General features: G+C 40.6%; 1 protein-coding gene, 1 long non-coding RNA gene and 1 other non-coding gene across 36 annotated transcripts in view; 2 read left to right on the top strand and 1 right to left on the bottom strand.

The window, feature by feature from the left end:
- Positions 1 to 24,574, top strand: part of Ubap2l (ubiquitin associated protein 2 like) — a 56,763-nt gene extending 32,189 nt beyond the window's left edge. For 5 of the 33 annotated variants that reach the window (XM_021157414.3, XM_085835712.1, XM_021157416.2 and 2 more), the window contains 16 exons: positions 1,230 to 1,428; positions 3,325 to 3,602; positions 3,767 to 3,939; positions 5,500 to 5,689; positions 6,367 to 6,421; positions 7,564 to 7,738; positions 8,082 to 8,154; positions 9,346 to 9,541; positions 9,625 to 9,713; positions 12,067 to 12,120; positions 14,226 to 14,307; positions 15,403 to 15,620; positions 16,380 to 16,485; positions 21,415 to 21,482; positions 22,252 to 22,449; positions 24,464 to 24,574. In XM_021157414.3, coding sequence (XP_021013073.1) covers positions 1,230 to 1,428; positions 3,325 to 3,602; positions 3,767 to 3,939; positions 5,500 to 5,689; positions 6,367 to 6,421; positions 7,564 to 7,738; positions 8,082 to 8,154; positions 9,346 to 9,541; positions 9,625 to 9,713; positions 12,067 to 12,120; positions 14,226 to 14,307; positions 15,403 to 15,620; positions 16,380 to 16,485; positions 21,415 to 21,482; positions 22,252 to 22,449; positions 24,464 to 24,502 — 2,193 coding nt within the window. In that variant the 3' untranslated portion in view covers positions 24,503 to 24,574. Of the gene's footprint in view, positions 1 to 1,229; positions 1,429 to 3,324; positions 3,603 to 3,766; positions 3,940 to 5,499; positions 5,690 to 6,366; positions 6,422 to 7,563; positions 7,739 to 8,081; positions 8,155 to 9,345; positions 9,542 to 9,624; positions 9,714 to 12,066; positions 12,121 to 14,225; positions 14,308 to 15,402; positions 15,621 to 16,379; positions 16,486 to 18,098; positions 18,721 to 21,414; positions 21,483 to 22,251; positions 22,450 to 22,859; positions 22,911 to 23,732; positions 24,365 to 24,463 lie in introns of those variants that run through there. The other 28 variants (XM_021157393.3, XM_021157398.3, XM_021157396.3 and 25 more) reach the window with 15 other exon arrangements.
- Positions 3,313 to 25,894, bottom strand: LOC110290734 (uncharacterized). Of its 2 annotated transcripts, XR_002377505.3 has the most exons (7): positions 25,856 to 25,894; positions 25,404 to 25,558; positions 24,432 to 24,542; positions 23,479 to 23,611; positions 18,357 to 18,546; positions 9,711 to 9,774; positions 3,313 to 3,563 (listed from the first exon to the last, which is right to left on the bottom strand). It is a non-coding gene; the product is annotated as an uncharacterized LOC110290734 (long non-coding RNA). The 2 variants fall into 2 exon arrangements; XR_003836159.2 differs by lacking the exon at positions 25,856 to 25,894 and having other exon boundaries at positions 25,404 to 25,678.
- LOC115030722 (small nucleolar RNA SNORA58) lies at positions 14,010 to 14,145 on the top strand. Its single transcript, XR_003836320.1, has one exon. It is a non-coding gene; the product is annotated as a small nucleolar RNA SNORA58 (small nucleolar RNA).
- Positions 25,895 to 25,910: the final 16 nt, after the last annotated feature.

A 25,910-nucleotide genomic window follows, 5' to 3' on the forward strand; every position in this document is an offset into this window, starting at 1 on the left:
ATGTGGTTGCTGGGATTTGAACTCAGGACCTTTGGAAGAACAGTCGGTGCTCTTAACTGCTGAGCCATCTCTGCAGCCCCTCCTTTCCTTTTTTTTAACTAGTCCTTCTTCTACTTTTGTTTTTGTTTGTTTGTTTGGTTGGTTGGTTGGTTTTACCATTCTCCATTGCAAGAATCTTTTGACTAAAACTGACAGAATATATGGTTTTTTACTTTCAATTGATAGGCTCATTGTGTCCATTTTTCAAAACAATAGTTCTCCCTCTTGTGCCTTTAAGTTCCCTGGCCACTGGCTTTTGACCCACTTTATGGTTACCTTCCTTTTGTGTTTTGCCTTTTGTTTTATTTTATTTAGTTATTCACCCATTTGTTTGTTTTGAATCAAGCTCTCATAGCCCAGGCTGGCCTTGAACTCACAACTCATTATGGCTGAGGTTGAATTTGTACTATTTTTGTTTTGTTTTTGAGACAGGGTCTCCTTGTATAGCCAGGACTGGCCTGAAAATGACAGAGATCCTCTTGTCTCTGCCTTCCAAGTGCTGGGATTAAAGGCAGCATATTTCATCATGCTTGAGGACCTTGAACTTGTGATTCTCTGTTTAGCTTTGCAAGTGTTAGTATATCTTACTAGATAATTATCAAGTACTGGTTGATTTCAAAATGTGAAAGTTTAGAATATTCTCCACTTAATAAAGCTTTATCCCTGGGGAAAGAGTTGTGATACATTTTAATTTCTCTTAATAGACAGTTCATTGTCTGTGTATCTCATGTTGGCTTCATGCTCATTTATCTTCTTGCCTCCCAAGTACTTAAATTTACTGTTTTATATTTTTGAGATAGGATCTCCCTGTATAGTCTATGCTAGCCTTAAATTGTATTCTTTCTCCCTCAAGCTACTTTATACTAGGATTTCAGACATGTACCATGCTTGTCCTTAAATAAGCTTCCTACTACTTTATGATGTGTACTGCTTTCACTCCTATTTCAGATGGGAATTCTTCCAAAAGATGCACTCAGAATCTGAATATAGGTATTGAGCCTCTAGATTGTGCTCATAATAATGCAGTATACTTGGTCTGGTATAAGACTGATCTTAAATTTTTTGCTATTCTTTGCTTGGTAGCATTCTATGAGTAGCATTATTATGTGTTGACTTTTGGTCTGTCTTTGTGAGTAAGCTGAGGAAGATTACCAGCTGTAAACTTCTCTGATCTCTTTGTTGATCTGTAGGTGAGCATGTTGGGGAAAGGATTTGGTGATGTTGGGGAAGCTAAAGGTGGCAGTACAACAGGCTCCCAGTTCTTGGAGCAATTCAAGACTGCGCAGGCCCTTGCTCAACTGGCAGCTCAACATTCTCAATCTGGAAGCACTACCACCTCCTCTTGGGATATGGGCTCAACAACACAATCACCATCACTGGTGCAGTATGGTAAGTTGATGGGTGACTTAAATCTTTGACATAGGAGAGATTTATTGTCTAGAAGATAGGGAAGGACTGGATAATCTGAGGCTGTATACAATTGATATTAACTTTAGTTCTCTTTCTTTATTAACCTGGGATTTTGAGAGAATTCTCTTTAGATTTTGTGTGTTTGTGTGATGGTGCCCTTGCTGGTCTCAAACTTCGTGGGTAGACCAGGCTGGCCTCCAAGTCAGAGATCTGCTTGTCTCTAGGCCTTCTGAGTGCTGGGATTAAAGGTGAGCATCAGTAAGACTCTCACTTGGTCTCTTGAATCTTACTTACTTAAGCTTAAGAGCTAACAAACCCTAAGGATTCTCCTATATCTGCTTCTCCAGCACTAGGATTACACACATGTGATAATACTGTGCCCATCCTTTTCACATAATGAGTCAAACTCAGGTCTATATACTTTCACAGCACTTTAGTGACTGAGAAACCTTAGCCCTAAATTCTTTGATTTATCTTCAGTTTGATGGCCGTGGCCATCTTAGTATTTTGTACTTTAAATATGGATAATTTAGCTCTTAAGCTCTTACCTTTCTTACTCATCTCTAGCCCTCCTTCTCTCTCCATGTGGCCATAGCTGCCCTCTTTGTTTCTAACTTCTTTCTCCCTGCCTTTCTAAAATAAAGCTCTAAAACCATTTTTAAAAAATGAATAATTTATAGATATGTGACATATACAGGTAGGTCAGTGGTATTGATTTTTCTGGTTTTCTTTTTTTTTTTTTTTTTTGGTTTTGGTTTTGGTTTTTTGAGACAGGGTTTCTCTGTATAGCCCTGGCTGTCCTGGAACTCACTCTGTACACGAGGCTGGCCGTCTAGGAATCCGCCTGCCTCTGCCTCCCGAGTGCTGGGATTAAAGGCGTGCACTACAACTACCTGGCTATTGATTTTATTAAGCTGTGCTGAAGTACAGAAATTATTCAGTGGTTGTTTTGAAAGGATCTGATAATATGCAATTTGGGTAGCTGGATGGATTGATGGTTGTGTATGCCATGGTACATGTCTTAATGTGCTTCTGTTTCTGTGATGAAGAAATGACCAAAAGTAAATTAGGGAAGAAAGAATTTACTTGACTTATAGGGAGGGCAAGGCAGGAACTTGGAAGCTGGAATTAAAACAGAGTTCATGGAGGAACTGTTTACTGGCTTGCCCGCCATAGTTTGTTTAGTTTATTTTCTTACACAGCACTCTCATTTCAGTTATTAATCCTGAAAATACAGGCCAGGTGTGATACATAGCATTCTGACACAAGCAGGTAGATCTCTTAAGTTGAAGTCTAGGACAGCATGGTCTACACTGGAAATTTTATTTAAGACACCCAGTGCTATAGTCTCAAACCAAAAAAAAAAAAAAAAACAACAACAAAAGGAAAATGGGGGTGGGCGAGGTGAGGGGTGTGGAAGGAAATGCAGGGGCTGGAGAGATGGCTCAGCAATTAAGTGGCTATTTTTCCAAACATTCTGGATTCAATTCTAGCACCCATGTAGTGACTTACAATAATAAATTGCAGCCCCACGGTCTCAGAGGGTATCGGGCAAGTATAGTACATAGACATGGATGCGGACAAAACATCTGTGTGCATAAAATAAATACTTGTATGTTTGTTTTTAAGAAAATGCCCTAAAGACTTGCCAACAATCAGAGACATTTTCTCAACTGAGGTTCTTCCCAAATAACTCTAGCTTGTGTCAAGTAAACAAAAAATTGATGTGGCAAGAATCTTTATGCACTGAGAGCCATTTTGCTAGCTGGAGTTCTTGAATCTTGAAGGTCTTATTACTAGTATTAGTATAGGACAATATTTCCTTGGAATATATTAATATCACTGGCGCATAACTTATTGTGTTTCTTCTTGCAGATTTGAAGAGTGCAAATGATTCAACAGTGCACAGTCCTTTTACAAAGCGCCAGGCATTCACCCCATCTTCAACCATGATGGAGGTATTCCTTCAGGAGAAGCCACCTGCAGTGGCTACCTCGACAGCTGCACCACCTCCCCCCTCTTCTCCTCTGCCAAGCAAATCCACCTCGGCTCCACAGATGTCTCCGGGGTCTTCAGACAACCAGTCCTCCAGCCCTCAGCCGGCTCAGCAGAAACTGAAACAGCAAAAGAAGAAAACCTCCTTGACGTCTAAGGTATTTGAGCTTTTCAGGGAGATGCTGTTTTAAGGGGGGTTATGGTATTTCAGGATAAGATAGTCTAAGGGTTTATTTGGAAATTTAAAGATGAAAGGAATAATTTTATTTCTACAAAAAGATTGTATTAAACATTTACATATTTTTTCCTACCTTTTTCATAGATTCCTGCTCTGGCTGTGGAGATGCCTGGCTCAGCAGATATCTCAGGGCTAAATCTACAGTTTGGGGCATTGCAGTTTGGGTCAGAGCCTGTCCTTTCTGATTATGAGTCCACCCCCACCACGAGCGCCTCCTCAAGCCAGGCTCCTAGTAGCCTGTATACCAGCACGGCCAGGTAGAGGAATCATCACCCAGAAGACCTCTTTTGGTAGCTTAGTTTTGTGCTTACTTCTCCTCTGGAGAGGCCATATCTCTGACTGGATAAAAGTAGTCAATCATAGCATTTTGTTGTGTGCTTTTAAAGAAATACATTGTTACTAGGATTATCTATGATTTTAAACATTTAGATAAATGCCATTTAGGTACTTCTAGAATGTCTTAAGCTCAGTTTGTTTGTTTGTTTGTTTTGTATGTATGTGCAGACATACACGTGCATCTGGAGGCCAGGGGTCAATATCAGGTGTCTTTCTCAAAAATCACTCTCTACTTCATTGTCTGAATCAGCATCTCTCATTGAACCTGGAGCTCACTAGACCAATTTGGATAGCCAGTAAGCTCCATGAAACTTACTGTCTCCATTTCCCCAGTGTACGAAGATCATAAATGTCTTCTTCCCAGATTTTACGTAGGTGTTCAGTATCAGTTCATACCTTCATTGTTACATGGCTAATGCTGTACTAACTGAGCCATCTCCCTAGCTTCTCAAGGTTTGTTTGATTCTGACAGTACCTTGACATCTCCTGCAGTGAAAAGTGCTTTATTTTTTGTGGGACTGTGTTTGTGAAAAGTAAAAATAGGAACTCAGGAAAAACATTAAAATTAAAAAAAAAAAAAAAGCCATAAAAATAAATGAACCTTTTCTGTCTTCTGGTAGTTATCAAGGAAAGCCATCTTATGCATAGATAATCAATTTTTCCTTAATACAGGTATCTATCTGGCTTTAGTCTAGATCAGATTAGTTGAGTCATAATTGCCACTGATGCCTATAGAGATTTTATGTAAAAAAATTTTTTCTGGACGACTGTTATGGCTCATGGGAGTAGGGGAAATGTGTGAGATGAGAGCAAATGCTGTGTTACAGAAACTAGTGATAATCTGCTATTGGAATAAAACCATTTCAGGTAAGAAACTTCAGAAAGACAGGCTGGGCGTGCTGATACCCTCAATCCTAGCACTCAGGAGGTTCAAAGCCAGCCAGGGCTAGTGACAACCTGCCCCAAAGGGAAATGCTGGAGAAATGACCTGATGGTTAAGTTCACTTGTTGACCATGTACACAACTTGATTTTCAGAATCCACATGATACATAGGCATACATGTGAACAAAACACTGGTATACATTAAATCTTAAATTTTTTGTTTTGTTTTTTGATTTTTCAAGACAGACTTTCACTGTGTAGCCCTGGCTGTCCTAAACCTCATTCTGTAGGCCTCAATTCAGACATCTGCCTGCCTCCCAAGTGCTGGAATGAAAGGTGTGCACTACCACTGCTAAGAGTTTCTTTGAAGCATAATTCAAAAAATGTTTTCCCCACTCTGAGAAATTCTACCAGTGATGAAACTGATCAATAGATGATTTTTCTTGTGCCAGGGTTTCAAGGTGTGATGTGTAGGGGTGCACTGAGTGCTTCAGTCTCTCAAGTGCCTGATTTTTACAAATTTCTCCTTGTTAATTGAAAGTATTTTATTCCAATAGATGATCATCATCATTTCCTAAGACTTTTTTCTTTTCCACAGTGAGTCTTCATCTACAGTTTCATCTAATCAGAGTCAGGAGTCTGGTTATCAGAGTGGCCCGATTCAGTCGACAACTTATACCTCCCAAAATAATGCTCAGGGCCCTCTATATGAACAGAGATCCACACAGACGCGGCGGTATCCCAGCTCCATCTCTTCATCACCCCAGAAGGACCTGACTCAGGCTAAGGTAGTGGTTTAATGATTCCCTGGGCCTTGGTTAGCAAAGTAGTGGGTCAAAGTCCCTCTAATATTGTTTCACTTTTCTGGAAATGGTGCTACAGTCTTGGAGGTGCCAACTGAAATGCTGACAAAAGCACATTTCTGTGATTGGTAAACTAAACATTATTTTCAGCAAATGTGGAGGACCCTCAAGATTCAGAACATTTCTCTTTGCAATAAAGATTTATTGGTTATGGCAAAACTGTCTCAAATACCTGTCCTTTCCTCATAGAAGATCAGATTGCTAAACTTCGAGGTGCATATATATATTAGTAAATCTACGTTACTCTGGTAAAAGGGATAACATATACCTAAGATGGTCTGAAGTACCTGTCTAGCAGGATGGGTCCTAAAAATTGTTTTATTTTAAACTATTTGGTGGGGTAGTGGCTGTGTGCATATGAGTGCTGGTACACAAGAAGCCAGAGACACCAGAATCCCTGGAGTGGAGTTACAGGTGGTTGTGAGCTGTCTAATATATGCGATAGGAATTGAACTCAGGTGCTGTTTGTGTGTAATCCATGCTTTTAACTGTTGAGCCATCTTTCCAGGTTCCCTAAACTATATTTGACCAAAATTAAATTAAGTGACTGATAACATCTCTCTTACAAGCTTGTCTGTTCTTGCTTTTTTTTTTTGCTCCAGAATGGTTTTAGCTCTGTGCAGGCCACGCAGTTACAGACCACGCAATCTGTTGAAGGTAAGCATTTTCCAGGCTTTTTCTTCTTGGTTTTAGTGGCTTTCCTCAACATTGATGTAGAGTTGTTCGTTTTTTGTAAGGTAGGAAGGACCCTGTTGTGTAGACCAAGCTGGCCTCAAATTCACAAGAGATTTGTCCATTCTGCCTCCCAAGTGTTGAAATTAAAGACATGTGCCACTGTGCTCAGCTGTGTGTGTGTGTGTGTGTGTGTGTGTGTGTGTGTGTGTGTGTGTATGTATACATAGTCGGTTTTCAACTTCTCTATCTTTTGAGGTCTTTTGTTTTGTTTTGTGTATATGGGCATTGGCCTGTGTGAGTGTCTGTGTACCAAGTATGTGCCCAGTGTCAGATACCCTGAAACTGGTTGCAGATGCCATGTGGATTGTTGGAAATCTGGGTCCTCTGGAAGAATTGAGTGCTCTTAACTGCTGAGCCATCTGTCTAACCCCATATCTTTTAAAAAACAAAACAAAACAAATTTTTAAGTACGTTGGTGTTTTTCCTGAATTTATATCTATATGAAGGTGCCAGATCTGGGAACTGGAGATACACACATCCCATGCAGGTGCTGGGAATCAAACCCAGATCCTCTGGTAGAATAGCCTTTGCTCTTAACTGTGCTAAGCAATCTCTCCAGCCATATTTGGTTTTTTGAAACACATGTTCATGCTGTAGCCATAGCTCCTCTGAAAATCATAGTGATTTTTCTGTGTAAGCTTCCCATGAGCTAGATTATGGGCATGAACTACTATACATAGTAAGTTCTCTATTTCAGTTAGATTGTTAAAATTTAGGTTTATCCTTTTTTGGGGGGGGGGGTATTGTGAGTACAAGCATGTGTGTGCCACAGCACTTATGGATGTCAGAGAAAACTTTCAGGAGTCTATTGTCATTCTCCACTTGGATTTTGGCATCAGAGTCAAGTCATCAAGTGGTTTGTGTGCTGATAGGAATGGAACCCAGGGCCTGATATAAGCAGTCTACCTTGAGTTGTCTCTGTAGTCCAAAAAGAGTTGTGCTTAACATAAATGACTAACTCCCACCATTCTTTTTTCTTTTCAAGTAGTTGAGGATTGTAGTTTTTCTTTACTCATAGATAATTCCTTGTTTTCTGATGAAGGGAAATGTTTTCCTATTTCCAGGTGCTACAGGCTCTGCAGTGAAATCTGAATCACCTTCCACTTCTAGTATACCCTCTCTCAATGAAACAGTACCTGCAGCTTCCTTACTGACGACAGCCAATCAGCATTCATCCTCCTTAAGTGGCTTGAGCCATACGGAGGAGATTCCAAATACCACCACCACACAACATAGCAGGTAATTTGGGGTGAGAACTTAGTTGGGTTTGTGTGTTTCAGTAACAGAGCCCATCTGGTCTGGTCTTTATTACTGTACCTGTTAGAGACTACATTAGCCCTGCTTTTGTGAGAAGTGACAATGACAAAGGAGATTTATCTGCTTTTAGAATCTGTTCTTGCTTTGATTGTTAACAACCCTAAAAACTAGCCATTATATTATGTCGGTATGATCTCAGAAATCTTGTTCCTCTCTTCTGCTTTGGTATTTGTTTTGTTTTGTGGTAATTGCTCATTGGAGTTCCAGGTCAGATAAAACCATAACATTGTGTTAGTGGCTGATGGCAACCTTTTCTCCTTCATAGTGCATTATCTACACAGCAGAATACCCTTTCTTCATCAACATCTTCTGGGCGTACTTCAACATCCACTCTTTTGGTAAGTATGATGCTTGAGTGGAAGTGGTTTTAATTTTCTAACCATAAGATTGTCCCACATAATGTAATTTTTTGTTTGTTTGTTTGTTTTGGTTGGTTGGTAGGCTTTTCCTCTTTCTTGAGTCAGGACCTTGCTATGTAGCCCTCAAACTCTATGTGGACTAACTTTAAATTCCCCTTGCCTCTGCCTCTCTAGTGTTGGGATTACAGGTATGTATTAGGCACACCTGGCTCACCCAGTAGGATGTTCTTGAAATTTTCTTTGACTCAACTGAGTTTGTAGAAAAAAGAGTAAAAGGATATTGGAAAGTCAAAAGAGTCCAGAAGTTGCACTTAATGGAGCATAATTAAAAGTGTTTTTCCTTTTCACAGAAAATAGGCAAGGACTTCATGTTCTCTGTTAAATGCAGAACAGCATACACTTTTTGTTTTTTTTAATGGAGGTCCCAATATTTTGGATGTAGAAGCAGGCAGATCTCTTGAGTTCAAGGCCAGCCTAGTCTACAGAGTAAGTGCCAGGACTGCACAGAGAAATCCTGTCTCCAAAAAAAAAAAAAAAAGATATTATAGCTCAGTCATGGAGTTCATCACTAACAGGCATAAGGCCCTGGATTAATTCCTACAAAAATTGTGTCTTTAACTGGTATAAGTGTGTTTGTTCTTAGCCTGGGAAATATAAGTCTTTAAAATGGTATGAAGCAGGACGTCTTTATGAAAATGGTGTTCAGATGAATTACTTTATGGTTGCCAGGGTTACTTAGGGAAAGGTGTTAAGTTTATAGAAGCCTAGGAAAAGCTATTAGGGCTAAAGCTTTCCTAAACTATGAAATTTTAGTTTTAAAGTCAAAGCTGGTACTTTCTTCCAGCTTATATTTTAGTTTTGTAAGTTGAACTAGTGAAGCAAGGTGTGGAAAAGAAGGCTGTGATACACTTTTTAGTTCTGTGCTTTTTCCCCTCACTAATTGGTGTCATTGGTCCCTATGGAATTTGTCCCCAGCCACTTTGCAGTTTTTCTGAACAAAAAAACAATGATGATGGCCAATGGGCAATTGCGAGGAACATGTAGCTAGAAACCCTGATACCCTGGGTTGGCTTTTTTAAATTTCAGATTTGATGAGGTCATACATTGCTTATCTTCTCTAACCTATTGCTAATCGTTGTTTTCTTTATCTTCTACTGTTTCCCTTTGAAGCATACAAGTGTGGAGAGTGAGGCGAACCTACATTCTTCCTCCAGCACTTTCTCTACTACATCCAGCACTGTCTCTGCACCTCCCCCAGTGGTCAGTGTCTCCTCCAGTCTGAATAGTGGCAGTAGTCTGGGCCTTAGCCTGGGCAGCAACTCTACTGTCACAGCCTCAACTCGAAGCTCAGTTGCTACAACTTCAGGTAGCTTTGCCTAGGAGGGTGGCATTCCTCTGGGATGGAGGAGATAGTAAATTGTATGACAGCATAAAAATGTTTTCTTTCAGGAAAAGCTCCTCCCAACCTTCCTCCTGGAGTCCCGCCATTGTTGCCTAATCCATATATTATGGCTCCGGGGCTGTTACATGCCTACCCGGTAAGTGGGACTGAAGGATCTTCTCCACAAAGTGAGGATGGTGTGACTCTTCTCTGTAGTTCTGGATTCAGAGGGAAAACAATAATTAAAGCAGAATAAATGAATGGTACCCACATTTGGGCAAATGGTTTTTTTAAATTTGTGTGTGTGTGTACACCTATTATGTGCTAAGATCAGAGGAAACTGGAGTTTCCATTTCACCTTTATTCAGGTTCCAGTTTGGCTTGCTTTGTTTGGTGGCAAGTTGCTTACTTACTAAGCTATATCACTAGCCAAAAAAAGTAACAGGGTTTGTGTATTTGTTTGCTTTTATGTATCTGGAGGTTTTGTTTACATGTATGTTACATACACCATAGTGTGCCTGGTGCCTGTGGAGGCCAGCATTGGATCCCCTAAAACTCAAGTTACATACAGACAATTGTACAAGTCATGTGGGTGCTGGGAATCAAATCTGGGTTCTGTGGAAAAACAGCCAGTGCTCTTGGGATAACTGTCCAGATTCCACCCTTCAAAATGCAATCGTTTTTGTAGAGCAAGGAATAAACTTAGTCAGGGCCCTTTGCTGAGTATTTATTCTTTGTGAATTATGATCTGGACCTTGAGCATCAAAGGCCATTGTGCAGTTTCTTAGTGGTTTTCTATATTGCTATTGCTTCTCTACCTCGTTGGACCTTTGATTTTTTTTTTTTTTTTTTTTTTGGCCTTTTAAGAACTCAATTCTAGAACTACCTTAACTGTCACCTTTAAGTATTCAGTATCCACTAAAGTGAAAAATATTTATAAAAATTCTATTAAAAACACCCATTTTTGCTGGGTGTATTGTCAAATGCCCTTAATCCTGGCACTTAGAAGCCAGAGGCAGGAACAGTCATGCCTCTGTGAAGTTTGAGCCCAGTCTGGTTTACATAGAAAACTCCAGGACAGCTAGAGCTACATCTGAAGATAGAAAAATAAATTTTAAAAAATCTTTTTTCAGTTTTTTTGGCCACATGACATTGTGTTTAATCCCAGTACTTTGGAGGCAGAGGCAGTTCAGTTTTTAGAGTTCAAGGCCAACATGGTCACCCAACTGTATTCTAGGCCAGCTAGCACTACACAGTGAGTGCAATCTCAAAATTAAAACTTATTTTTACCCTATGGAAGAAGTTTAGATAATAGAAGAAATATCTAAATTGCACTTTTTTTCCCCCTCAAGACAGGGTTTCTCTGTGTAGCCCTGGCTGTCCTGGAACTCACTCTGTAGGACCAGGCTTGCCTCAAACTCAGAAATCCGCCTGCCTCAGCCTCCTAAGTGCTGGGATTAAACACAATGTCACCACTGCCCAGCCCAAATTGCACTCGTAACTTTGACCTAGAACTTTCAAAGATCTGTTTCTTGTCTCCTGAGAGTTGGGCTTAAGGGCATAGGCCTCTGGGGCCTGCCTTTGTTTTCTCTTATTTTAATAACTTTTATTAATTGGCAATTTCTTACATATCTATAATATTTTGATCATAACCACCCCTGTATTCTCATTTTCCTCATTCCTTCTTGAACTTCCCAACTTCCCTTCCTACATATCTCTCTTTTCTTTTTTTAACACGTATGGATGTTCTGCCTGTGTTACGAATGTGCACCATGTGAGGTAGACAGGTGTGGAGGTCAGAAGGGAGCATTGAACTGACAACTAGAATTACTCATAGCATTGAGTTGTCTTATGGGCCCTGGCAACTGAGCTACATTCTTTGCAAGAACCAGTGCTCTCAATCACTGAGCCATCTCTCTAACTTCACATTACATACTTTTAAAAAAAATGTATTTCCATGTTTAGGAGTGCTTTGTATATATGTCTGTACTTGATTCCCTTGGAAGGCAGAAAAAGAACATTGGGTTCCCTCGAACTGGAGTTACAGATGGGTGTACACCACCTTGTAGATGCTGCGAATCAAACCTACTTCCTCTAGAAGAACAGCCAGTGCTCATAACTGTTGATCCATCCCTCTAGCCCCCACATTGAATACTTTTTAACAGTAACACTTTGTATCTAGAAATATGGAAAAATGAGGATAAAATATGAATCCTTCACATTTCAACCCAAATTTTAAATACTGCAAGAGACAGTGACTGCTAAATAGAAATTAAAGCCTGCTGTTCATGTACTACCCATTCTCCCCTACAGGTGCCCTGATGTCAGCCCTTGTCTTTATATAGTATGTAGCTTCAGGAAAGCTTTAAGACCTTTCATGAAGCATTTAATCTCTTTGTACTTTCCTTTCCACTTAAAGAAAACAGAAGGAAATAAATCTTTGTTCTGACAATGAGGATGCTGCCATCATGACTAGTTCCCATTAATGTTGTTAAATGTCTGTCTTGCAGCCACAAGTATATGGTTATGATGATTTACAGATGCTCCAGACAAGATTTCCATTGGTAAGTATGTGGGATAGAAATTTGGAAAAAAAACCATTAAATTGAGGGATTGGGTTAGGTGCATTGAGGCAGGGTTTTACTGTGTATGTAACCTTAGATGTCTTTGAACTCACTCTGTAGATCAGACAGGCCTCAAAATCACAGAAATCCCCCTGCCTCTGCCTCTGCCTCCAGATTAATGCCTCAGGTGCTGGGATTAATGGCATGCACACCACCTCGAAGCAAACTGATTTGTTGAAATCAGTTGTAGCTCATGCCTGTAATCCCAGTGTGTGAGAAGTGGAAACAGGAAGACCAAGAGTTCAAAACGTGTCAGTTATATAGTGAGTTAAAGACCAGCTTGGGCTACTGTACTTCCTTTCTTTCAGGGGGACAAAAACAAAACTGATGGAAGGATTCTCAGATGTTTGATTATTGTCACAAACAGCTGTTTCTCAGTCTGCCCCCCACATATACTTTATTATATATGCATATACACACACATACAGGGAATTTAATCAGGTTACCAAAACACATGTGACATAACACCTCAAATGGACTAATAATAAAACTGTTAACATGCTTCCTATCAACATCAGCTTCCTGTTCTGTTTTGTTATTATTGTTAGAGACCCTTATGGTTGAACCTAGAACTTAAGCATGCTAAGTAGATACTCTGCTGCTGAGCTGTATTCTTACCCTTTCTTTTGATTAGTTGGAGAGGTATCTTACCATGTTTTCCAGGCTAGCCTCAAACTACTGGACCTCATATTCTCCTGCCTCAATTTCCTAAGTATCTGGGACTATAAACATTTATAATGATAATGTGTTATAGCATAGATAAAGTACTGTGTGTGTGTTATTAGTTATAGGTAATGGCCCTGGTCTAGCTTGTTTTCTGGAGTTGGTCTTTCTACGTAGACCTAACTATGTGTACTGAGTACTAGGATCAAAGGCCTGTGACACCACATCCAACCTCTGTTTTTTTAATGTCTTAAGGTTTTTTTATTTGGTTGTTTGGTTTTAGACACAGGGTTTCTGTGTGTTTCTCTCTTGCTGTCCTGGAATTCAATTTGTGGACCATGCTGGCCTCAAACTGATAGAGATCTGCCTGTCTCTGCCTCTGCCTCCTGAGTATTGGAATTAAAGGAATGTGTCACAATACCCAGTCAGTCTTAAGACTTGTGTAGTGCCTCTTGCATTTTAGGCAAATGCTATACTTCAGAGCTTTTGGTTTCATTAAATTGCTCAGGCTGGTGCTGAACTCACTTTTTATTTTAGGATAGCCTAAAACTTGGTAGTAGTTAGATTTACAAGCCTTCCTCAACAGGACCAGATTATGTTGTACTGATACAGAATCTCCCTAGACTGTATCTGGCCTTGATAGTTGTCCTGCTTCAGAATCTTAAAATGCTGGGATTATGGGGAGTACCACCATACACAGCTTTTGTTGTTGTGAGATGAGCTGGGTGTGGTGGCACATGCTTTTAATCCCACCACTCAGTCTACATAGCCATACTGTGTAGCTACCTTGGCTGGCCTAGAACTTGCTTTGTAGACTATCCTGGTCTCAAACTCTAAAGATCCATCCGCCTCTGCCTCCCATGCAGTACATATGACTGCAGATGCCAGAGGACAATATTAAGTGTATCCTGTTTTATCACTTTGCCCACCCACCCATATATCCTACTTGCTACTGGTATAGACATGCCCATGGTCATACCCACCTCTTTACATGGATGCTGGAGATCAAAGTAGTAATAAGCACTCTTACCTACTGAGTCAATCTCCACACTCAGCTTCTGAAGCTCGTCAGGAAAAAGAAGAACCTGTGTTCTCAAAAATTAGCTGGGAAGATCTGTATAATATTAAACCTTGTTGGTCCTACTAGACCTTAATGTGTACCCAATGAACATATCCGTAGACCTTGTCTTATTCTACTCATGGCAGGCTGAGGAGAACAGTGTATGCCAGATTAATTGGAGTTCATATGAGTTGTAAGCTTTTAAATCAGTAACTGGATAACTTGCAATACTCCCAACAGTCTCATGCTTCTATTCATCTTTGTGGTTTTTACGATAAAGGATGAGTGGAATTTAATTTATGCTCTTTTGTTTTGGTTCTAGGATTACTACAGTATCCCGTTTCCCACACCCACCACTCCACTTACTGGGAGGGATGGTAGCCTGGCCAGCAACCCTTACTCTGGTAGGATTGGGATAGAGCTGAATACAGGGAGGTGAATTAGAATTGGAGGTAGAAGCAAGAAGGGTTCCATAATTAAGATTTTTGGCAGAATTGTGAATTTTCTTCCTCCCTATCCCTTGTTATCATGGATGTGATGAATCAAGGCTGGGAGTTTCATAATTCTACTATGAATATGTTCCTGTGACATCATTTTTCTTTTAAAGATTTTGTTTTATGTATATGAATACACTGTCTCTGTCTTCAGACACACCAGAAGAGGGCATGAGATCCCCATTACAGATGGTTGTGAGATGTTGCTGGGAATTGAACTCAGGACCTCTGAAGAGCAGTCAGTACTCTTAACTACTGAGCCATCTCTTCAGCTCCCTGTGACATTTTTTTTTAATTTATTAATTATATGTAAGTACACTGTAGCTGTCTTCAGATATTCCAGAAGAGGAGTCAGATCTTGTTATGGATGGTTGTGAGCCACCATGTGGTTGCTGGGATTTGAACTCAGGACCTTCAGAAGAGCAGTCGGTGCTCTTACCTGCTGAGCCATCTCACCAGCCCCCTGTGACATCTTTTTATATTATTACTTTCATTTCTCGGCATTATGGTTCTGGATATTGAATGCAGGTTTTTACCATTGTAAGTATAAGCTCTAGTACTGAACTATACTCTCAACTTTAATGAGTGTTTTTGGTTTTTAGCTAGTCCATCTTTCGCTGGAAGTATGATTGCTTTTTTTGGTTTTGGCTTTTTTTTTTTTTTTTTTTGGTTTTTCAAGACAGGGTTTCTCTGTATAGCCCTGGCTATCCTAGAACTGACTCTATTGTAGACCTCGAACTCAGAGATTCAATTGCCTCTGTCTCCTGAATACTGGGTTTAAAGGTGTGCAAAGTCACCTCTACCTGGCTGATTTTTGTTTGTTTTTACATGACTGACCAATCATTATCTTTTCAATTTCCTCAACTATTGTTATCCTTCAAGCTTTGGAGAAACAAGGGTGCAATGGAGATGATAGAAAACAAGTTGGCAAACAAACATTGGGAGGTGTCATTCTGGAAGCCTCTTTGCACATTATAGAGTGTATAGCTGCCCTTCTTTTCATAGGCGACCTCACCAAATTCGGCCGCGGGGATGCCTCCTCCCCAGCCCCAGCCACAACCTTGGCCCAACCCCAACAGAACCAGACGCAGACTCACCACACCACGCAGCAGACATTCCTGAACCCGGCGCTGCCTCCTGGCTATAGTTACACCAGCCTGCCATACTACACAGGGGTCCCGGGCCTCCCCAGCACCTTCCAGTATGGGCCTGCTGTGTTCCCTGTGAGTAACTAAGTGGTTGTGGTCTTCTTGTTGTAAGGGATCCCAGTCCTGAGCACCATCCTAGCTGCTTTCACAGCTACATGACTCCTTAAGAAATACATGAGGATAACTTGTAGATAACTTGTACCTTTGGCCCATTTCTGGCCTGGGAATAAAGGGTATGAAATTTTTAATTAGAACAAGAATTGCCTGATAGTAGAATTATCCAAAAGAGGACTATGATACTGTGTGTCTTTGCTGCCCCTCCTTTCCCTGTAACCATTGTCTCTTTATCTCTAAACCACTCTACCTTTTGATTTCTTGGGTCAATTCTAAAAACATTAGTTGTATCAGTTACTTTTTTGTTATTTTATAATACCATGATTAAGAGCAACTCATAGTAGAAAGTTGATGTTTGGCTTACAGTTTGAAGAAGAGAGTCCATAATGGTGAGGTCCCAGGAGCAGGAAGTAGTAGAGAGATCAAGAATTCGGGGCAGGGCACAAACCCTCAAATCCTATCCTACTGATATACTTCCTCCAGCAAGGCTCCACCTCCTAGAAATTCCATAATCTCAAGGAACGAGGGGCCAGATGAGCATATGTGGGGTGGTGAGAATTTTCTCATTTAACTATCAAGAATGATCCCATTTCACTGTTCAGTCTGTGACTGGCCTATGTTACGATAAGTATCTACCTAAATGTCTAGTCTTTGAAGGACAAGTGAGACAGATGTTATCTGTTGCTGGGTCATTACTTTTCTGTCCTTCTTGCTCTTCAGGTGGCTCCTACCTCTTCCAAGCAGCATGGTGTGAATGTCAGTGTGAATGCCTCGGCTACCCCTTTCCAACAGCCAAGTGGATATGGGTCTCATGGATACAACACTGGTAAGTTACCTTTGACCCTTGCTCAGTGGTCTGTGTGGTATATTAGTAGATAGAAAAAGACCCACTCAAAAGTCAGTAAGGATATGCTAACTCTTGACACATAATTGCCATTGTTTGGCTGAGTTAGGTGTCTTTGAAGATTTATGCTAGGATTTGTATCCACTATTCACAGTGGGAATGATCAAAAGACTAGTGTTGGCTGATCTGAGTTTGAGAAATAAAGCAAGGACCCCGAGTTTCTTTGAAATGACAGTGAGGGAAAATGGTAGTATCCATGGCATGGCACTGAGAGTGGAAGAGTTCTGAAGAGAAGAGATTTCTAATACTGTGCACAATATGTTTGGCATAAATGTGTTTGTACTAATTTTGTTACATGACTCCCCCTTTTTAATTCTCTAGAAGACCTACAATGTGGAGAAAAACAAGTAGACATGATTGACTACTCATTAGAGTGAGACTTGAACCCTTAGGCTTCTTCATTTATATAGCTAGTCTTGTTGCTATTGCACATCTGGTGGCACGGAAGGAAGTATACAGATTTTATGGACACATAGCCTCTGGCCTCTATACCTGATGTCCTGCTTTTGGAAGATGGAGATAAAAAGAACATTTTGTTTTTGTAGGGTTTTGTTGTTCTTGTTGTGTTGTTGAATTTATATATATATTTTTTAATTTGGTTCATTTTGGTTTTGTTTTTGGAAACAGGGTGTCTCTATGTAGACCTGTCCTGGCACTCAATATGTAAACCAGGGTGACCTGGAATCCACAGATTTGTCTGCCTCCAGAGTTCTGGGACTAAAGGTGTACACCTCTACATCTGGCTTGTGTTTTTGTTTTGTATTAATTTTGAGACTAGGTCTCTATGAAGCCTAGGCTTGCATCAAATTTGTGGCAAACCTTTTGCCACTCTCTCCTGAGTAATGATGTAATAGGTATATACCCGTATCTGGCTCTAGTACAGGACTGGAAACAATTCCATGTAATTTTTTTAAAGTGACTTTTAGGTGAATCTGGGGGAGGTGGTTGGTGCAGTTGCTAAGGGATAAGGGTTGAATTATCTTTAAAAGCTTGTAGCCTGGTTACATTTTTATGTAAATAAAAACCCATAGTTTTATGGGATTTAGAGGGAGCAACCAGTCTTCTTCACTTTTCTGTGGGCTCTGGGTGGGTAAATAACTAAGCATTTCAGTGATTAGAGAACTGAGCACAGAAAGCCTGGGTCATGATATAGATTAATTGACAAATCTTGAAGAACTGCTGAGATTTAATACCCGTACTCCTATGGCTACTACTCTGACTGAGCAGGACCTAGCCTAATCTTTGGTGGGGAGAGAAGTATAAGCTTTTTGACTTGGAGTGGCTTCATCCCAAAATTTAGTACTACATTTAGGTACTGGCGGTCCAGTTACAAATATTTTAAAGGGTATGTGATTGATGAAAGTTGGAATCTGATTCTGAAACTCGTAGCTTCTTACTTACCTTAAGATTTCAGAAATCTGTTATAGCAGCTTTTTGAGAACCCCCAGTTCCTAACCCCCAACAGAGGGCTCTTATCATTATATTCCTCATCAACCTCTAAATTCATTTATCTTTATGTATTTGATTCCTTTTAGGAAGAAAATATCCACCCCCTTACAAGCATTTCTGGACGGCTGAGAGCTAATTTGGCCCAAGCCTGGGGGCTGTGTTTTGTGTGTGTGTATAAATTTGCACTGAAGTCTTGTTTCAGAAACCAGACCACTGAGGAGAGCCTGCTGAGCTGAGGCCATGGCCTGCGTGGCTTGGGGAAATGAGTTGGTGGATACCTTCTGGGCTTTTGAACTTGCCCGTTCCCCATTTCCCTTTCCCCCATATGTCTGACCCTGTCTTACCCATTTCGAGTTCGAGCCATGCAGCACCTCCGAAGCATCAATGCACACACCTGCTGTTGCTTTTGATTTCTGGAAGGCATGTAGTTCCAACTTGTAACAAAATATTTGTAGTCTTCAATAAACTGTGGTATTTCTTTAGCTAACTCTGCGTTCTTTCCGTGCATGTCTTTCTGGACACTAGGAGCCAATGCTGTATTGTGGATAAAGGGTGGAGGGTGGCTTTTTCAATCAATCCCCAGTATAGCCAAAGAGCTGTTAGTGTTTTAGTTTAGTGGTTTTTAATTTGGGTGGAGGGAAAACAGTCTGTTTCCAGCCTACTGATTGGTTGGTAAAGCTATTTATAAATAAACAAAAACAAAACTGATTTCCCATGCTTTTATGTCTTTACTTTTTCATATAGGTCATCCCCTTGCCTCTGGCATAGGCTGAGGGGAAAGATAAGAAGTTAGAGTGTCATGAAATGATGAAAGGGAAAAGAGGTAGTGTTCAAAGCTGTTGTTAGGAAACTATCATCTAAGATTTAATTTCTACATCTAGTTCTCAAAGGCTGACTGGTAGCTCATCAGGTCATTAAAGATCAATTAGTTGATGACTTCAGGCTTTTTGGGACCAGTGGGAACATGGTCCTTTGATGGCTTTTCAGAGATAATGAATTACTTGTAAGTCATTTTTTTAAACTTGTGGATATAGCCAAAGATGTATGGGAGATGTTTGGTCAGATATGCTGGTGGAAAATTTGATCTCCATGCACTCACCGACTGGCACACTATCAGCCTTTGGTTTATAACATAAATTTGAACAATGATACTACCAATCTTGGTTAATTGGAACCATATATCCAGCTTTCCTTTAGTAGTTCCTACCCCTCTGGTCCTATGGAGTGTAATCAATTTTCTAAGTTGCTACAATGCTAAGTAAAAGAAATGTGTTCTTGTTTTTTCTGCCTACCACCTACATTGTTTTTGTAATGATCTGTATAACTATTGAGTTGGGGTAGGCAGGACATGTGGGATGGGAAAAAGAGAAGAACTCTATTCTGAGGATCTCTGGGATAACAAGTGAAAATAGGAAAACCAATGCCTGTTTTTTTGTTGTTGTTTTAGGTTTTCTATTAAATAGAGGCTATTACAGCTACTATACAGAACTTCTCTCCCTCTAGCCCCATTCCTGGTTCCTCCTATCTTCTATGCAATTTTTAGATCTCTGAAACTAAACTTTTTAGGTAAAAAACAAAACAAAGTAGGAACTTGCTAAAACTAAGTTAACTCCTTACTACCTAGCTTAAGAATCCAGTTAGTATTTCTCCCATCCTGTGTAACCAACCACCCTGGCTTCTCTTTGTAGACGGTAACCAGACCAGCTATATGCACTTAGCTAGTAAAAATAAGTCATTGTCTCTGATTTTGTCTTTAAAATGTTCTATTTATATCTTGGCTTATTTCCTTTCTACATCAAACCTCTGACTAGCTTTAGCCCCTTTCATAACTGAACTTAAAGTTATGCCTGCTACCCATTGTTCTGTTAGATAGAAATTGGGTCTGAAAAGAGAAGGAAGAAAATCTCTGCTACCTCCAAAAGAGTTTGTTGTATTTTTCCCTTTGTTTACTCTGTGCCTTCCAAGTATGCAGTTAATATGCTTTATTTCTGTGGTTCTGCGCTTTTTTCCTCCTAGATTATATTTGGTCTTTCTGAAGGGCACTCTCAGAACTTGTGTTGTGGTAGGGTTTAAGGGTTAAATTCTTTTCCCTCGGTGCTAGAGGTCCTTCTGGCTAGACAAGCACTTCATCATCGACGAAATCTTTAACCTTTAAAGACAAACATTCTACTGGAAGATTCTAAATGATTGTGAACGTAACTCCTAAAGGTTACCTTTGTTCTAGAGGTTGGTTAGGAGAGTTGTGGCTGTGGAATTTGTATGAAGACTGTTGAATTGTGAGTGAATGGAGTATTCCTTGTGATTTTTGTCATTAATACATTTCTTCTCAGGAACAAAACAAAACTCCATCAGAGTGCTCCCTTATAAAACAACAATGTACCTTTGGAGGCAGGAATCTAAGAGCATAGGAATGCAGTTTTTCTGGTTTCCTTTTTATCTTTACAGGAACTGATAATGTATTTTTTTTCAATTGTGAATTAAATTTCTAGTTTAACTTATTTTCTACATTTTTGTTTAAAATGTCTCTAGTAGGATGCTAGAGGATCCCATTGCTTTTCCTGTTTTCTTGATTTATTGACTTAGACTCTCAGGAAGAAAGAGTATAGTAGTAAGTTCAGTTCAGCTTGAGAATAAATCAAAATGGATTATACTATTATTTGAACTGTGGTGGTAAGGAATTTTTCTACAGGAAATGAGACCTATATGAGTTAGGTCTGGATTAAAGCTGTTGTTTCAGGGACAGACTGAAAACGACATTGTTTTTACATTCTGTATAGGCTCAAGGACTACCCCTTACTATGTCTTCCCTATGCACCATATCACTAAAATTATAAAACTAGAAATTTATCTTGTTTCAGCCCATTAATTCATAAAGATATACGCCTAGACATTCTACAACCAGAAAAGTGAGACTTTAAGTAAACTGGGATTCTAGTAAGTGTTCTGGGACTGCACTAGACTGTTCTTACTTAATGATGTGGATTTGTAAGGATTTTGAGCAAAATCCTTAATGTCTATAGAACAGAAAGAGCCAAATCTTACCCGTCTTAAAGGGCACAATTAAGTGGAGTTTGAGTAGACTGGTTCACAATGGACACTAAATTTATTTTATCCTTTTGCTTCCAAATCATACACTACTGAGATTTTGCTAATACCCCCTGTTCCCCTCAAAAAGCAGCCCACATATATATATTCCATACATAATATCTATAAAGGACAAAAGAATTCTTAGGCAGCATTTGTGTCATGAATTCTGACATCTCAGAACTGACGTAAAAGTGGAAAAATTATACCAAAATTCTTTTACAGTGCCACAGCTAGAAAAGCTGCAGACATCACTGTGTCCTAGAAACAGAGGCTAGGCTAACAACAGAGCTAATCCTCTCTTTCCTCCTCCACTAGGTGTGTCAGTCACCTCCAGTAACACGGGCGTGCCAGATATATCGGGTTCTGTGTACTCCAAAACCCAGGTAGGTATCTGGATGAAAGTAGAAAGAGATGGATGAACATAGAAGAGGTGGAGTTGAAGTTAGAACAACCCTCAGGAATGCTGTCAAGAACCTGTCCTACGTTTTCTAAAATGAATTGTCTCTAGGCTTCTGTTTTATTCTTTCTAAGTCCATAACCAAAGGTGGGAATGAAGTGAGGTGTTTGTTGTTGAGTTATTTACAGATATATCTGTTGTCTATCCTTTTTCTGTCCCAATAAGATCTTCATTTTTTCTAAAATATCTAAGGAGTTTGAATTTGTGCTAAACTACAGAGGCAGGAATGCTTAGACTAGTCAGCAAATTTCTCTATCTTCTCATGAAATTACTTTTACTTATTTATTTTGAAGAAGTTTCATTTTGTAGTCCTAGCTGACCTGGAACTCATTGTGTAGACCAGACTAGTCTCAAACTCCAAAGATCTACCTGCTTCCCAAGTAATTGGAATTAAAGGTATACACCACCATGCCTGGCCAATTTAATACTTCATGGTGTGCTCAGTCATCTTCCTGCTCGATCCTTACGACAAGAGCTCAACAATATTTCTTTTATTTATGAGGAAACTGAGGTTAAGTAGTTAATTTGCCTAGGATCATGGAACTATGAAAAGACAGAGCTAGAACTAAGACTTCTGAATATTTGACTTGAGGTATGCTATTGCTTCTGAGGATAAGGGTGTTTGGCCTCAGAAAGTCCTAGGATTCTTCTAATGATCATGTTTTACTGTCTTCCCTCCTGTTCTCCTGGGATAGCAGTCCTTTGAGAAACAAGGGTTTCATTCCGGTACTCCTGCTGCCTCCTTCAACTTGCCTTCAGCCCTAGGAAGTGGAGGGCCCATCAATCCAGCCACAGCTGCTGCCTACCCACCTGCCCCCTTTATGCATATTCTGACCCCACATCAGCAGCCACACTCTCAAATCCTTCACCATCACCTGCAGCAGGATGGCCAGGTAACAGCCCTTCCCTCCTCTCTCCTTTCCCTTCCTCTTCCTTCCTATCCCTTAAAACTACCTCCCTTTTCCTTTTCTTAACCTTCCTACCACCACCTTCATCCAGCCCTCACCAGTGCCAGCCAGGGGCACACAGCACATACACAAGCGCACATAACATGAACAGTTAGCAAAGGAAACATGAAAGAATGGGCCAGATTGAAACCCTTTTAATCCGGTTCCTTTGGTACCTTTCTCTTCCACCTCCCATGGCACAGTTGTCCTTATCCTGTCAGACCTGGGTCACACCTTCCCTCTAACCTCTCCCAGCCTTCTCCCTTCCCTGACATTATAGCTTTCCCTTCTAACAGTGGAGTTCTATTGTCAAAAGTTTGTCCCTTTATTTTCCATATATCCTGGTTCTGCCTCAGCTACCATATTTGCAGATGATTCTCTGTTGCCAGCGCCAGCAGGAGGAGCAGGTAATGAAACTGAATAATATGCTTGAACCAACCTTTTTAGTCCCCATTTCACCTCCACAGCCTCAGATAACTTGAAAAGCCTACCCAATCACAAATCGGGATACACAAACAGAAACACTGTGCTAAGCTCTCTGGCCTCCCCATCCTCTCTCTTCCTTACCCCCCTCAACACCCTCTTTATCTTTCTACCCTCCCCAACTCTGGAAAGCACTTGGTTACTAGAATTGAAAAGATTCTTGGGGCAGCATCTGGAGCCTGATGCCTCAGGTCTTTGTGGCTTTGAATTGGTTTCACATTAATTAATGTGTGGTGGTGGGAGAATCTGAAGGGTGGTAAAAGAGACCTCTTAAGATCCCCAACGTAGGTGGCTGGGCAACTAAAATAGAGCTTTTTTGCTCTCAAAGATAGCTTTCTATGTTTCAGCATTCAGAGAGATGAGTGAGAATGTAATCACCTTGTCATCACTCACTTTGAAAAGGTCAGAATTCTCATAGTTGCTTTGTTTGTTTTTTAGACAAGGGCAGTGGGTAGTGGGGAAGTCAACTGAACAAGAATAGAACCAACTCACCATTTTATCTCCAAAGTTTTCTTGTCCATTTTTCATTTTCCTCTACTTTAAGGTTAAAAAAAACTGTCACCTTGTAAAAGAGGCTATGTAGACCAAATTTTCTGTGCTTGAAAAGTAAGCTTCATAGTAGGTTCTAAGTAAAAAAAAAATGAGAGAGCGTGACTATTTGCACATTTCCACTTGAAGATGTTACAGATTGGTCCCACTAACTAGACACCTTTTTCCTCCCCCATAACCTTCCCATTCCCCTGCAGACGGGCAGCGGGCAACGTAGCCAGACCAGCTCCATCCCGCAGAAGCCCCAGACCAACAAGTCTGCCTACAACAGCTACAGCTGGGGGGCCAACTGAGGCCCTGACCCTCTTCTCCTGTCCCATCTTCTGAGAGGGCTTCTCAGCCTGGAAACTATGGAAACAGCATCAAAGAGAGAAAAGAATGTGGGGCGATTCCGCTGCTCCACACCCCCAGCGGCCCATCCCACACCTCAGCTTCATGTCTGTCCCATCCCTATACCATCCCACCCTGTTGTATGTATTATAGGATTTGTATTTTCTTCCCCTCCCCTCCTCTTCCTCCTTTCTCTTTGCATTCAAGATTATGAAACTTTGCTGTGGGACCTGCCTTTCCTTCACTTCTTCCTGTTCACCCTGGTGGTGTATGGGTGAGGTGGGAAGGTTACCCCTCCCCCCCCAAATATATATCAGCCCAACAGCCCTAAGTCTCCTCCTTTATTATTAGGAAAACCAAACCACACACACACATACAGACACACACACACACACACTAAAAAAAATGGCGTCATAAATATGAACAGCATTGTCAGATGGATTAGTTGAAGTGTTTTTTTTTTGTACTGTGTCTTCAAATTTAATGGATTAATGTGTCTTGTATATATATATATATATACATATATATATAAAAAAAAAAGGAGAAAAAAAAAACCAAACCTCTACCTTCAGCCTCTGCCCATTCTTGCTCCGTCTAGGATATCCTCACTCTCGTCGATGACCAGCTTGGTGAATAAGTATTACCGTACCAACTGGGGCCTCTAGCAGGCTCGAAGGCTGTGGAATAAAGTGAAATCTTTGCCCTTTAAGATCTCTCACCTTAATGTGCTAATATTTTGCCCTTAAGGGGATTTCCTTTTACATTCTGTGACTGGAAAGAACTACTGCAAATCTTCATTTCTTCTAGAAACTGCCTCATCTACAACACATTTCAGGAAGTGAAAGGGGAAGGAGCTAAGGACATTTAAAAGGCAAAGGACCTTGTGGGAATCTAAGCATGGTTTTAAAGGATTCTGAAGTCTCAAGCCAGCATTAGCTGCTGGCCGGCAGAACTAAATCTTAGGGTCTTTTTCTCTTTGGAGGAGTATAGCAGTTCTTGTTCTCTGAGTTATGTTTTGAGACAGTCTCACTATGTAACCCTGACTGGCCTGGAACTTGGTGTGGAGAACAGGTTGGTCTCACATTCAGAGATCTGCCTGCCTCTACCTCTTGAGTGCTAAGGTTAAAGGTTCTCAGCACTACACCTCTTTTATGTGGCTTTGAAATGCCTACATTTTGGGAAAAGAACGGATGATCTTAGAGCAAGACCTGGGGTGGGGGCATGGTGTACTAAAAGGTTTTTGGACTTCAATTACGTGAAAGAGAAGTTTCATTTTTCTTTGTAAGAGCCATATTGCCAAGGACTCGAGATCCTGTTTCAGCCTTCCAAAACTGCAAATATCCTCTGTGCTGAGGTGAGGGAGGTTGTTTATTTTGAGTCTGAGTCTCACTCTAACCGACTTGCCTGAAACTCAGTGAGGAGCAGACTGGCCTTATACCTCCCGAGTGGATTAAAACACCATCAAGTTTCATTACAGCATGGTTTTCCCAAGACACAATTAAGTAGCTTCTCGTTCCTGCCTAGTCTACAAATCTTACCTTGTTAGTTGCCATCTGTTTAGTTTTTTAAAAAGCAGCAGCGTGTGGTGGTAACCGCCTTAAATCCCAGCATCTGGGAGGCATTAGGCAGGCGGGTTTGTAGCCCCTTTGGTCTACAATCAGTTCCAGCACAGTCAGAACAACACACAGAAACCCTGTATCGAAAAAAACAAGCTTAAAAACTCCCTACTAGCTGAAGAGATTCCTAGCATCTTTATTCAGCAGTAGGGAAATCGCGGTTTAAGGAACTAGGTAAAACACTTCGCCTAGCCTAGTATTAGACGTCACGGACATCCGTCTAGAAACAAAACACAAGGGGGGAGGTGTTTTCTGATCCTGGGGTGAAGCAGGCCTCTGAACAGGCCACTCCCTCTGGCGGCTACCTGGGACCCTCCAGAGAGAAACGGAAACACCCCTTGGGGGCCTGGCAGATCAGCAGGAGGAAGAATCACCTAGAAGGGATGTGATCTTGGACAGTGGGAATTTCGCACGTCCACCCTCACTTAA

Source organism: Mus caroli, unplaced genomic scaffold, assembly GCF_978045245.1.
Source record: "Mus caroli unplaced genomic scaffold, Mus_caroli_1 scaffold_3, whole genome shotgun sequence".
Classification (NCBI taxonomy): domain Eukaryota; kingdom Metazoa; phylum Chordata; class Mammalia; order Rodentia; family Muridae; genus Mus; species Mus caroli.